This window comes from Struthio camelus, chromosome 1 (assembly GCF_040807025.1).
Source record: "Struthio camelus isolate bStrCam1 chromosome 1, bStrCam1.hap1, whole genome shotgun sequence".
Classification (NCBI taxonomy): domain Eukaryota; kingdom Metazoa; phylum Chordata; class Aves; order Struthioniformes; family Struthionidae; genus Struthio; species Struthio camelus.
Genome location: NC_090942.1, coordinates 90,413,791 through 90,427,356, shown reverse-complemented (window position 1 = coordinate 90,427,356; position 13,566 = coordinate 90,413,791). Strand labels below are relative to the sequence as shown.

Sequence of the window (13,566 nt, the reverse complement as noted above, 5' to 3'; positions counted from 1 at the left end):
TGCTTTCTACCTTCTTATGCTTTCTGCAAACAGAAATAATTGTGGCTTCAGCAGGAAATTCACCCACCGACAGCTATAGCTGTCGTGGTCCTACATGCTTTGCCACTACTGCCACTTCTGATTCCTTTAGTTGCAGCACAGTCTCTTAGCGCTGAAAAGGATAAATGAGCATCTGACTTTTGTTCCTGGCTCTTTTGCTCTGGGTCTAAGACCCAGACAGCCTCACCCTGCAAGGTCTGTTCCTATTCCTTTTTGGGGGGGGGGGGGGGGAGAGGGGCAGCCACTCCTCACTCTCTAGCCTTAGGACAACGGCAAACCGTGTGATTGAAAGTCAAGCTGTGGAAGATACTTCTCCAAGGCCTCCTACAGGCTATCTTCAGACTGGTGCAAATGATACTGTCACATTTTCAGTAGATCAAAGGGTTTTAATGTTAGAACTGGTTCAGTGGTGTGCAGAGTCATAGTGCTGTTTTGCAGGAGTCTGGGTGTGCCTGAAGGGAGCCAAGAGCCAGGGAAAAGGCACTGTCTTCCCATGAGAAGAGAAAGATGGGAGGGCAAAAGAAGAGAGGCTGTATTTCTTTGTGTCTTGTTGCTACAGGCAGCAGAAATGAGAGCGGGTACATTTCCTATGGTGCCTGTTCTTGCTCTCCAGGCTGAGGAATGGAGGCAGTGATGCCATTCTTGTTGAGCTGTCTTTGCGTCTCCCTGCCCTAAACCAGTAAGACAGGCTGAACAGGTATCATAAGCTAGTGTCATGGATGCACCTCAAGATCCTGACACAAATGCTTATGAGTCAAAGCTGCTTCACCTGCAGTTCTTCACTGCTCCTTCACTTGCTTTTGGATTTTGCCCATGCCTTATTATCTCACTGCCTACACTCTTCCTATCTACAGCTTTGTTCAGTCTACTGTTTTCCCTAGGATCAGCACTGTCTCCATCTGTTTTTCTTAAACATAATTGAGGAGTCTCTCCAAAAGCCTCTTCCCTCTGTCTCTTTTCACAGGCTCTTACTGACCCTCGATCCTACTACACATGTATAGGAATAGCATTTTTTAATAGTTGGCAAGTCTTGTTTTTCATTCCAGGAGCTTCACACTGGAAGGACCAGGTTGGTCCTAGGTTGACTACAACTTGCAGGCAAGTAGAGAGCAATATCATAAGGCAGACATCTAGAAGAAAGAAATGTATTTCACCAGCTTTACATGACACATGCAGCCTAGGGCTCTATGTGTAAGAGCGGTCATGTCAATGGCTTTTCAAGTGTTGATGTCTTAATGCAGCTGCCTGCCAGATGTAGGGTGCTTCCTTCCACATTAGTGCCTGAACTGATGTCAGAAGCGGGCATTCAAAGTGAATCTTCCAGTCATCCTCACTTGCTGTGCTTTGGTTCATATTGCAGAACAGTCTCAGAGTGTGCAAACTAGACTCCTCTCAGAGGAAACTAAGCTAGTAGATGTGCCCTGAGAGCATACCTAATGCACTTCAAGCACTAATTGCTGTTCAGTCCATGGGGTCAGGGAAGAGATAATCCAAAGCAAACCGCTCAAACATGTTTGGTATAGATCTAGGCTCTCCAGCCCCAACTGTATCTCTGAAGAGATTTGTTTCCCTTGAACCATGCTGCTTGCCATAGACGTCATGTGAATTTCAAAGCTGTGAGGGGAGCAGTCAAGAAGATCTACTGCCAAGGAATACAGTGTCTAAAACAGCACTGGACATCAGCTTTTAGTCAGATGAACTGCATCTAGGAAGCGTGGCAGGGATGTTACAGAGGAACATATTCCTTTTGAGAAGGAGGAGACAGGATTTGATTCTTCAAATACTTTTTAAAGCACCCTAATGTCACAGGAGGCAGCATACATCGTGCAAACCCCTCTTCGTGGTTCTCCCTTTCTTTTAGAAGCTATGATTGTATCAGCTCCGATTTCTCCGGTGCTCTTCCTTTGGGATCACACATGTGGCAAAAGGGATGAAAACTTTTAAGGAGTTGACATTTCTATGGCTTATCTAATGGCTACTATGTATCTATGGCTACTACATACTTTTCAGCTAAATGCACAGTTTTTACCTGTTACCACCAGCTGCAATATTTTAGCGGCCCGAGAGCCTTGCCTCCCATCCTCCTCCCCGCCGGCCAGCACCGGCTGGGTGCAGACCTCGCGCTCGGAGCAGCCCCTGCGCGCCGGGAGCCGGCGGGGCACTGCCCCTTTAACGGGCGCCGCTGGTGCCTGCTCCTTTAAGGATTAGCCCCGCCCCGCCGTGCCCCGTGAGCGTCGCAAGCCCTGGCGGACCCACGGTAAGGCACTAGACGGGGGGAGCCCCCCGGGCCGCGCCATCCTGCCCGGGCGGCGCGGGGGGTCCCGCCGCCCGGGCTGGTGGCCCGGGAGGGACTGGCGGGCGGGCGGGCGGGGGCTGCGAGGCTGGGCGGGGGCGCTGCGGCCTTGCCACCCTGGCGAGGGGGCTCCTCTGGCGGGCGAGTCGAGGAAGAGAGGGAGGGGGGGAGACGCTGCCAGCCTGTGGGGCGCCGCTGCCCGGCAGCGGCAGGGCGCGGGGCTCCTGCGCGTCGCTGGTGACTGTGCCCGCCCGGGCTGCCCTCGGCCGAGCAGGCGCCGTGGCGGCCCGTCGCGGAGCCAGGGCTCTGCGCCAGGACCTGCCCCGGGGCGGGGGGGCCTGGCGCCCCCTCCCCCCCCCCCGCAGCTCACATGCTTCCGGCGCGACCGGGCCGGCCGGGCGGGGGCGGCGGCCGTAGCCATGTCGCTCACGGCGGGGCCTGCGCGCGTGTCGGTGTCGCCCGGCGCCAGGTGAGGCCCGGCGGGGTTTGGCGCCATGGCCATGAGGGAGCTGGTGGAACCGGAGTGCGGGAGCTCCAACGCCCTCATGAAGCTGGCCGGCCACTTCACGCAGGACAAAGCCTTGCGGCAGGAAGGACTCCAGGGCCCCCTGAGCTGGCCCGGGGGGGCCCCCGGCGCCGGAGCCGTGAGTGCCGCGGCGATGGGGCGGGCTGGGGCCTGCCCGCGGTGGGGGGCGGTGAGCGCGGAGTGGGGGCGTGCAGGCCGGAGGGACTCTGGGGGCCCTACTGGTTTTTTGGGGGGGATATGGATGGCTGCGGTGGACTGCGTGCCTTACTGCCGTGGGGGTCGGCCCAGAGCGGGAGCAGTTAGGCAAACATCGCTGGGGCTGTTTCTTCTCCTTCGGCTTCTGCGTAAGCAGGCAGGTAGTGCTAAGAAAGTGCTGCTAGCCTAACTTCGAGGAAGAGGAGGATGTGAATTTATCAGGCCTTGGTGTGTGAGGTGTACAGTGTCAAAGCTGTTGGGGTGATTGCCCACTGTTCCCTGCAGGTATCCAAACCGCTGGGAGTGGCCTCTGAAGATGAGGTAAGAACAGGCTGATATATTTCCTTACTACTTTTTCTCTTAACACTTCAGTTGATACTTTTTTTCTCTGTTTGTTCTTTCTTTCTACCTAGCCTGCTCCTTTCTCGCATGCTCCATTACTTTGCCTGTTTGTCTTCTGCACTATATTCACTCTCCATCTGTCTCTTTCGCAGTTGGTTGGAGAGTTCCTGCAAGAGCAGAATGCCCCTTTACTGTCCCGTGCACCCCAGACCTTTAAGATGGATGACCTGTTGGCTGAGATGCAGGAGATTGAGCAGTCAAACTTCCGACAGGCCCCTCAGCGAGGTGAGAGGCGCTGCAGTATGTGGAGAGCAGGAAAAGACCTTTGTAGTTTGGTTAGGCTCCCAGTAGGTTGGGTCCCCTCTATTCAGCACTTGTGAGATGATGTCAGGGGGCTGAAATACATGATGGAAGAGGAAAGGTTGAGGGAACTGTGTCTGTTCAGCTTGGAGAAGAGGATTCTAATTGCTAAGATGGGATCTAATTGCTGCCTTCAGCTACGTAATGGGGAGACAGAGCCAGAATCTTTGCAGTCATGTACAACAAAAGGACAAGAAGCAGTGGGGACGAGTTGTAAAAAGGGAAACTGTCTATAGATGTAAGGAAAAGTTTCTTTCCTTGGAGGATGATTCAGCACTGGAACAGGTACCCAGAAAGACCAGGGAATCGCCATCCTTGGAGATGTTCAGTAGTTGCCTGGACAAGCCCCTGAGCAACCTGATCCAGCTTTGGAGTTACCCTGCTGTGAGAAGACTGGAGACCTGCAGAGCTCCCTTTCAAGTGAAATCTTCCTGTGATTCTGGTCTAACAGAGAGAAAGGGACCTGATCAGAGAAGATGATGGCTATCTGAAGGAGCCTGAGACATTTAAATCATGTCTCTGAGTCCTCCCATCCTCATGTATGTTTTTCTTCCTGTAGCTCCAGGTGTGGCAGCCTTGGCGCTGTCTGAAAACTGGACCCAGGAGTTCTTGGCTCAGGCAGATGGCACTGGTGATGTCTCTTCAGACTACAACGAGGCTGACTGGTCACAGGAGTTCATAGCTGAAGTGACAGGTGACGACTCCCTTTTGGAAGTAAGGCTGAGGTGTTGCCCAGTCGCATGTTTTTGTACAGTGGAGAGTTAAGTTACTGGATATGAAATTGGAGTAACTGTTTGGGCCCAAGAAGTCAGTGTTTTTTGTAGTAGTGTGAACATGAAAAGAAGCTGCTTTGGAATAGCTTAGCCAAATTGCTCGCTATCCGGTGAGGATGCTCCTATTCAGGTGTAAGGGGCTTTTTTTTTTTTTTTTTTTTAGCCAGGATTACTTGCAAAACTTAGTAGAAGCAGGCTATTCAAACTGTTTTTATAAAAAAAAAAAAAAAAATATGATTCAAACCGCTGCAAATTCTGGAGGTGGGCTGGTACTGCTTCTTCTTGTTTATGTGTGTTTCTGACCCATAGGATAAGCTCTGTGTTCCAAGCAAGGTACTAGTTTATCTGAAAAGCCATCTTGCTTTGTGTACAGAGCTGTGACCATCTATGACCTAGCTTGGAAATGATGGGAACGATTTAAATAGATGCTATTCTCTTCCCCCAGGAGTAGCCACTGTAGAGAGCCAGGTAGACCCATTCACTCACCTTCTCTCTTTATATTCCTGGGAGTAGGTACCATAAAGCCTCAACGCTTGCTAGGGCCTGATGGAAAGCACTAGAGACTTGTAATAAATTGCTAATTTTCCTGACCTACATGGCATCTCACACAGAGCAACAGAGTAAATTGTGAAATTGAAGTAGGAAATCCTAAGGACGCTGGCATATTACTGCAGTGGCATCTCTCTGAGGAGACTCTCTGAACCCGAGGCTCGATTTTTGGAGCAGAATAAACAAACAGAATAAATATGCATTAACAATCTTTCTTTGAAGCAGTCTTCCCTGTGGATGTTAGCTAACTGCATGTAAGTTTGAGAGGGCAAAATCTGAAGTTAATCTGAGTGATGTTCTACCCACCTTACTCTACTTCCTGTTTTCCCCCATGTCCTATGCAGATCCACTCTCTGTGTCTCCTGCCAAGTGGGCAGAAGAATACCTAGAGCAGTCAGAGGAGAAACTGTGGCTCGGGGAATCGGAAGACCAGTCGTTGGCAGATAAATGGTGAGTTTCTCTTCTCAACACTAGCTATTGCTGCTGGGCACCTGGATGAGTGAAGTGTGGGTAGGTGACAGAAATCCTGTGTGACCTTAGTGCTATTGAGTGGTTTAAGCAAAATCAGCATTCTCAGGCTTTTGGTTTCAGAGAAAGGAAGAAACAATGCTTGAAGAATGAGATTTTTAAGAGATCGCAGCTTTTCTTTTTTTTCTAGTTCCAGGAAGGTATTCTGATTAGGTTAGGCTGGATGATCTCATGCCTAACATAAAGTGATTTCAATGACTTCAGTAGTGAGTTCAGTAACTCTTGCTTGCGCAGAACTTGATTTTTACAACAGGTGCTTTTTTAGACTTGCAGCTCTCAAATGGTGGACTCCACTAATTGTGACCTTTAATCACCTTATTCTTCCTGTTTGACAGACTATATCCAGCCTTTCCTCTGCATATTTCTGGATTTCAGCCTCCCAGATAATGTTATGTTTCTGTGTGGTAGATTAAAAGAACCCTCTAGTATTAGAAATCTACTCTGTATTGGTACTTGTTGACCACAGTCAAGTTTTTCAATTAAAGAAGCAAAACAAAAGCAAACGTGTTGAGTTGCATGCTAACTATGAACCTTAAATCCTCTTTGGAGTTGCTGCTTTCTCAGGATACAATTTCTGTTCCGTAAGGATGACCTACTTTCTTTCTTCCTAGATGTATGACCTTGTCTTTGGCAGTATTAAAACATGTGATGGTTGATAGCATATTAGCCTGCCAAGTAATTTAGGCTGTTCTGCAGAACTGTGCTGTCATCATAATTGTTTAACTCTGCTGCTGTTTGTGTAATTTGTACAATTTAGTAATAATTTTGAATTTTTGCACATTGATTAAAAGTACTGTGGAGACCCACTGGAGTCTTTTGGGAGAGACTGTATCCGTGCATAATGTTGTCTCCCCCTTTGTGTAGACCGGTATTAGTGAAGGAGTTCAGTGTGGCCTAGTATCAGACCAGCTCTTTGCCTTTTTATGTTCTTTGTGAACACAGGTATGAGGAATATCAACCTGAGGATGATCTTAAGAAAACTGCTAGTGATTTCCTTTCTAAAGTGAATGATCCCAAGCTCAACAATTCTGAGGTGAGAAATACCTTGAAGGGGGCTGAGCTGAAAGATATCTAGAGTGCGTAAGGGGTGTGGGGATTTGAGAAAGGGGAAGATGAAGGAATAAAGCCTCCTGCTGTCCCATGTTTCCCATTTCTTCCTCAATTCATAGAAGTTGAACCCTATAATCCCTTCCAGATGTTATTCCTCTCTACCACGTGAGCCTGGTGAAGTAGGAAGTCTTCTTTTGGCTTTCTGTGCTCACTTTGCAGAGAGAAATCCCCTTAGTGAGGAAGGGGAGGCATGGGCAGAGGGATTGTTGGTAAAGCATCTGCCCAGCTCCACCCTTGTCTCATTTCTCTGCCACAGTTCCTAAAGTTTGTTCGCCAGATCGGAGATGGGAGGGTATCGATCGAAGCTAATCAGGTGACCCTCAGAGACCAAGATCAGGCAGAGCAATGGGCAGCTGAGTTTATACAGCAGCAGGTAGGAGCCAAGCTGTATGTGCACCCAAGGTGGAAAGTTCTTTGCCTCAGTGCACAATCTGGGAGCTAGGGAGAATGGCGAGTCAAACTCTCAGCAATGCTTTACTATTGACTAGCCTGGGAGGAGGCGAGGGGCACAAGACTGCTGGTCTCTTCATAGCAGAGTCTAGCCAGAAGTTGGGAAGGTCTCGGGCAGTGTGAATCTTCTCATCTCACATAGCATCTGGGAGGAATGGAGAACCCAAAAGAACTCCTCTGTTGTACAGGCCATCAGTTCTTGCTGATGGGGAGGAGAGGTTGTCACAGCCCCTTCTGCTGTTCTGGGATGTGCCCTGAGGTTGCCAGATTCTAAAAAGAAAAGTGTGTTTCTGTTTCCAAACTCCCAGGGGGCATCCGATGCCTGGGTGGATCAATTTGCGCAATCTGGGAACATGTCAACTCTTGATACGGAATTTGAGCAGGCAAAGACTGCTGTGGAGGTAAAGCTGGAGGAGGGCTGCTGGGGTACCAACAGAGAGCCCATGTTAGGGTTACCCCTCTTCTTTGCATGTTGTGAGGAGGGCTAAACATTCTAAGAGGGTGTACCCTGGCATGTCTCTAGAGCTCACTTACCGTTTGAGGTGCTCTAGTGGCCTTCTGTTCTCCCTTCAGTCAGATGTGGACTTCTGGGACAAACTCCAGGCAGAATGGGAGGAGATGGCCAAGAGAGATGCAGAAGCTCACCCTTGGCTCTCTGATTATGAAGACCTAAGCTCCTCTTCATATGACAAGGTAATAGAGAACAAGGTCTCCTAGCCCTGTGATGGGCTGCCCTGAAGAAGCTGGCAGGCTCTTTGCCTCCCAGGTGAGCTCTTCAGACCCTAAATGCTGTTAGGATTCTTCCTTACACTGATCTTTTGCTGTTGTTTGCACCCTCAGCCTGGATCAGCCAGGTCTTAAATAAGTACTGTTCTTGTGCTGCTGTGCAGAAGTGGTCTAGTTCTTGCCCCACACCAAACACCAGTTCATGCTGGGATTCCTTGGAACGAGCACACTTAACTCTCTGCACTGCCCACCCCAACCCAGAGCCAGCAGGACCCACACCAGCTGCTCAGTCACTATTGCAACTTATTCTAGGTCTGCTAGAGTCCCACATTTGGGGGATTTTTCAGTGCAGAGCAGGCAGGAAGAAGAGCCATTGTTCTTCAGCAGGCTCCCAGCTAGCAGAGTGGATGAGGTGCTGGCTTCTCTGCAGCTTGAGTGTTTCTGGTGGGGCCGGACCAGACTGAAGTGCCCCTTAGAGAGTGCTTCTCTTCCTAGCTTGTCCCCTCATATTAGCTCCAGGCTTATCTTTCCTGCCAGGGTTACCAGTTTGAGGAAGATAATCCCATGAGAGATCACCCTGAGGCATTTGAAGAAGGACGGAAGCGCTTGGAGGAAGGAGACCTCCCCAATGCTGTCCTCCTGTTTGAAGCTGCAGTGCAACAGAAGCCGGATCATATGGAAGTGAGTGGGAACAAAGCTGTTGGGCCTGGGCCAGCTATCTTGCTACTTGATTCCTTTTCCTGTGAGGTCTCAGGTTGCGTGTAGAAAACTCACTTCAGTGTTAGGAGCTGTGTAGGTTGTATAGAAACATCTCAGTTTTCTGTGGCTCTGGGTATGTGGCTGACGTATGTCAAATGCAAGGAGGGCTGCGGGGAAGAAGTTTTATGCCTTAGGTCAGATTCAAAAAGCACAAAGCCTTCTGGACCAAAGCTGTGTAAATTCTTTGGACCAGAAGAGACTATGCGTGATGTGAGATAAGGGGTGTTCCTATCTTAAGTTGCTTCTCTGGAAATCTTCATTGGCACTGTAGGTATGGGGATGCTTTTGGTGGTGATGATGGCTGCTTTTAATATCTGTATTAAAGACTAACTCTAAACAGTTCATAAAATGTGGGGTCCTGGTTAACATCCTCTCCTGGTATGTGAAGGATCTACCCAAAACAGTTGAGAGAGATGGTTTGGGTGTCTTCACTGTCTTCATGTCAAGCTATGGACCAGAGAGAATAATTTTTATGTTGAAAAGGGGGTTCCAGCTTCTAATTCAGTGAATAATTATTTACATAAAGCAATTCAGCTTCTACAGGAGGGACTGAGAAATGGAATAGTCTGTGTGCCTTTCTGCAGAGGCAGAAGACATGGATATCATTCTCAGGAGGAAAGAGGAGGAATGCAAACCCACCCGTGTTGTCCACTTCTGGAGTGCTTGCCTCAAGGAGCCAGGGATGCTGGATTCTCAGAGCGTGTCTGATTCAAGCCCTGCTATTTGTATATGATGAGAAATACCTAGTTTGTTAATTCTGAGGCTTAGATTTGAGTTTGACCTCTCAGAACAGAGGTTCTTGGCATGTGAGGATACAGGCATCTGACTTTCTAGACTTCTACAATTTATTGCTGCGAAAGAAATGCAATAGTTACTTTGGTTCAGATCACAACTTTACCTTGAATCTCATCTCTTCTGCCCTCAGAACACTGCAGTTATCACTGGTCAGCTCTGTGTGGGAGCTTGTTGCAAAGTGAGGTAGTAGAGATTTGAGGCAGCAGATCACCTCTCTTCCTTGTGTTGGCTTTTGCAGGCTATTGCAGTGTGTGTGGGTCTTTGCTAATGATACTGACTTGCTAATGCTAAAGATTTCCTTCCATAAGACAGTGGATACTGCATTTTACATGACTTAAGTTCAAGAAGCAGCTACTTCATGCTGATAGTCCAGCCAACTATCCAGTCTATTTTTGAGCAAGCGGTGAGGTTATCAACATAAAGTGATCAGGTGCTTACTCGGATTTAGTGCCTTACTTAAATATTCATTATGTCAGCAGCCTGGAGATGGAAGTGGTTTTGATGTACAGGTGTGGCGATGATTGATGATTCAATCAAACAGTGTTTCTGCTTTCAGGTCTCACAGCTGCTTCCCCAAGTAACTTCCCCGACATCATTGCTTGCTGTGGACCACTCCATGAGCGTATATAGCGTATACAGCTGTCTGTCTTCGGGGGTCTCCTTATCATTAGCCCTGCTGTTAGGCTGTTTTGCTCTTATGAAGTCGGAGGTCTGCTTTTCCCTCCTTCCTCTGCAATTGGGCCACAGTTAGATGCTCAAGGTGGAGCTTCTGTGACTACCGGGCTGAAATGCCAACAGTTGGTTTGTAATAGGTCTCTAAGCAGTCGTTCACCTCTCCTGTTCACTAAAATAACCTCAGTTTTATTGGCCTTGAGGGCCTATGGGCCGTAAAGCCTGCATGTCTTTCTAGGGAAACTTGGGGACATCTATGGCTGGTGTGTATGCTTGACTTGTATATATTTGGTCCCACTGTGTGGGAGCGGTCTCACCGATTTGTGGGATAATATGACGGATTTAATCTCTGTGCCTGTGGTTGGAGGGCTGATCTTTTTCTGTGGATCTGAAGAAGTCTGACTTGGTGCATCTTCCTCTCCTCCAGGCCTGGCAATATCTGGGAACCACCCAAGCAGAGAATGAACAGGAGCTCTTGGCAATCAGTGCCCTCAGACAGTGAGTGTTGCAGAAAGTCTTCTTGATAAAGCGCAATGTGATGCGTTTTATCTTGATTGTGTTACCTCCTATATCTGAATGTCTCCCATCCTGATTTAATACTGTAGTCACTTTTTTTTCTTTGGCCTGCAGGTGCTTAGAACTGCAGCCTGGGAACCTCACTGCACTAATGGCGTTAGCAGTCAGCTTCACCAACGAGTCTTTGCAGAAGCAAGCATGTGAGACCCTGCGAGACTGGCTACGCAATAAACCAGCCTATGCCCACCTGCTGGAGAAGGAACCAGAGGGGGGTGTCTCGGGGACAAACATTGGGCCTCCCAAGCGTGCGCTGAGTTCCCTGTTGTCTGAGTGAGTTAGGGGTATAAATTTCAGCCTTTAGCTGAAAGGCTTCTTCAAGGGCCAGGACTTGGCTGAGCAGGAACAGATCGGGCAACCCAAGGTCAGCTTACTTCACAATACACAAATACTCTTGTTCTGTGCTTCCCTAGCTCACTCTTCACGGAGGTGAAAGAGCTGTTCTTGGCAGCTGTGCGCAGCAACCCCTCAGCTGTGGATCCTGATGTGCAGTGTGGCCTGGGTGTCCTTTTCAACCTGAGTGGCGAGTATGAGAAGGCTGTGGATTGCTTCAGTGCTGCACTCAGCGTGCGCCCCAATGTAAGAAATGGCAGAGCAGAGATGTTCTGGGGGGATGCCTGGAGGTTTATGGGTGAAGTGTGGGGTGGAGGCACCGCTTATCTGAGGGGTATATCTTTTGGATCTAAGTCAGGTACTGTGGGAAGGGAGGGTTGGCTTAGAGATCAGTTTGTCTCAGTCTCTCTCTGCCACTTCCTCCAGGACCATCTTCTATGGAACAAGCTTGGTGCCACCCTGGCCAATGGGAATAGGAGTGAGGAAGCTGTGGCTGCGTATCGCCGGGCACTGGAGCTCCAGCCAGGATATATCCGGTCTCGCTACAACTTGGGCATCAGCTGCATCAACTTAGGCGCCCACCGGTGAGTCGGGGTGGGCAGATCTGCTGTGGGCCGTAAGCATGCATATGTTTGTGGGAGGGAGACTGCAATAGGTTACTGGGGCAGTGGTGTGCTGCATGCAGCCTTCCCTTGGCGCTGGAGAGCAGAGCATGTCTGTTTGAGGACTGCCCTGAGAAAAGTGTCGGGCAGTAGCAGTTAGAACAGGGAGCATCTGGACTTCGGTTTCCATTAAGAGACAAAAGGGGGATCTCTGACAGTTCTGGAGCGGGGCAGGGTCTGATGAAAAGGGGGAAAGTGCTTGGGACAGGAGGAGGAGGTGGTTCAGGAGGAAGTGGGGAAGGAAGTACGTGATGTATCTTCTCCAGTAAGAAAGTATGTGTTCTCATGTTGACAGTGAGGCTGTGGAGCACTTCTTAGAGGCTTTGCATATGCAGCAGAAGAGCCGAGGCCCACGCGGGCAGCAAGGCGCTATGTCTGACAACATCTGGAGCACCCTCCGCATGGCCCTCTCCATGCTGGGGCAGAGTGATCTGTATGGGGCAGCTGATGCCCATGATCTTCCCACACTGCTTCAGGCATTTGGCCTCCAGCAGTGACTCTGGGATGGGCTCCCCTGTGAGTGCAGGATTGGCCCAGCCCAGCAGTGACCTACCCTAGGGAGAAAATGTTTACTAGGGTTCCCACGTATCTTCGCTCTGGTAGGACAGATCATTGGCAACCAGTTTTTTGAAGGACCTCCTGTTGAAGAGTGCAACTTCCACTACTCGTCTGTTGAGGCCTGAGCATCTCCAAACTGTTCATGTTATCACCTCCATGGCTGACTGACCCTCTGCTGGTAGGCAGATAATCAAAGTAGGGAAATGGCAACCTCCAGCCCTCTTGCCAGACTGTGCATTTGCAGTAACGTCCAGCATGGCTTTGAAACCTTACAATAACCTGCAGGGACTGTCTGCTGGACATGTCACGAGTGCAGGTTGCTTTGGTGGGGTGGAATTGCCATTTGATGAAAGTATGACAAATTTTGGGATTCGAGCATGCTTCCCTCATGTATGTGAGTGCATGTGTATATGTGAGTTGCTAGGGAAAGCTGGGAGCAGCAGCTCCCTCTTCTGGGTACTAGTGACTTTACGGTACAGCCACACATTAGTTTCTGAGTGTTTTGGTGTCTTTTCAGAGCAGAGCATGCTGCTGTACTCATGCTGTGAACATGGGTGGAAGCCCTTAGACCATAGGGGTAAGAGGAGATCCTAGACTTCAGACTTGAGGGACTCTGATGGGAATAAGAGTCTAAAATGTAAAACCCTCTCTCAGAACATGGAGGCGGGGAGAGGGTCAAGTCTTAATTTTCACATGATCATCTGTCATTGTTTCTCCTTTGTGCAGAAGTTTCCCATCCTGCTTGTAATTGAATCTTGTTAATTATAAATATCTGTATATGATTCTGTTGGGGAAAATGGTTTTTTAATTGTAAAATATTTTGTATAATATAAAGGGGGGGAAATTAAAATTGCCAAAACGATCTCTCTCTCTGTGATCTGTTGGAGCTGCATACGGTGGGTAATTAGATGTCTGGAGGTATAATCCCACTGGAATTCAAGAGATGGATCAGCATCCCCTTCTGTTTCTGTCTCCCTTTTCCACACAGGTTTTGTTTTATTGATAGTTCACATGCAAATTAAGTTTGCCGTGAGGGAAGTGGTATTTAAAGTATATCGGCGCTTTAAGAACCAGGGGCAGGCAAGGAGCACTTACCCTTCCTCCTCCACCAGGCACCTGTTTCCTCATACCACTGCCTCACAGGCTTGTTTTTTTTCTCACTGTATCCTCTCTACCATAACAATCAGGAGCAGAAAGTGTAGGCAGGGAGCTGTTCTTGCTGTATATTTTCTGATCCTCTAGCTCCCCCTGTGCCCCTCAGCCTGTGACAGCAGCATTGGACCAAAACCAACATGCACTGTTTTGGAATTGCTATGACACATG

At 49.0% G+C, this 13,566-nt stretch overlaps 1 protein-coding gene across 6 annotated transcripts; it reads left to right on the top strand.

The window, feature by feature from the left end:
* Positions 1–2,171: 2,171 nt before the first annotated feature.
* PEX5 (peroxisomal biogenesis factor 5) lies at positions 2,172–13,105 on the top strand. 6 transcript variants are annotated; one of them, XM_068956811.1, is made up of 16 exons: positions 2,185–2,296; positions 2,802–2,976; positions 3,339–3,374; positions 3,548–3,680; positions 4,315–4,449; positions 5,422–5,527; positions 6,548–6,638; positions 6,972–7,088; positions 7,474–7,566; positions 7,739–7,858; positions 8,429–8,572; positions 10,545–10,615; positions 10,748–10,963; positions 11,104–11,269; positions 11,450–11,607; positions 11,981–13,105. In XM_068956811.1, exons 2-16 carry the CDS (start codon positions 2,827–2,829, stop codon positions 12,180–12,182), a joined length of 1,938 nt encoding a protein of 645 aa, XP_068812912.1. In that variant the 5' UTR covers positions 2,185–2,296; positions 2,802–2,826; the 3' UTR covers positions 12,183–13,105. The 6 variants fall into 6 exon arrangements, with proteins under 6 accessions (XP_068812942.1, XP_068812912.1, XP_068812924.1 ...); XM_068956841.1 differs by lacking the exon at positions 6,972–7,088 and having other exon boundaries at positions 2,172–2,296; XM_068956823.1 differs by lacking the exon at positions 7,474–7,566 and having other exon boundaries at positions 2,249–2,296.
* Positions 13,106–13,566: the final 461 nt, after the last annotated feature.

Bases quoted from the DNA above. Each gene is read 5' to 3' on its own strand.
- PEX5 (XM_068956811.1), top strand. From the start codon at position 2,827: ATGGCCATGAGGGAGCTGGTGGAACCGGAGTGCGGGAGCTCCAACGCC. The intron at 3,681-4,314 runs GTGAGAGGCGCT...TTCTTCCTGTAG, and splicing joins CCGACAGGCCCCTCAGCGAG to CTCCAGGTGTGGCAGCCTTG. The intron at 10,964-11,103 runs GTGAGTTAGGGG...GTGCTTCCCTAG, and splicing joins CTGAGTTCCCTGTTGTCTGA to CTCACTCTTCACGGAGGTGA.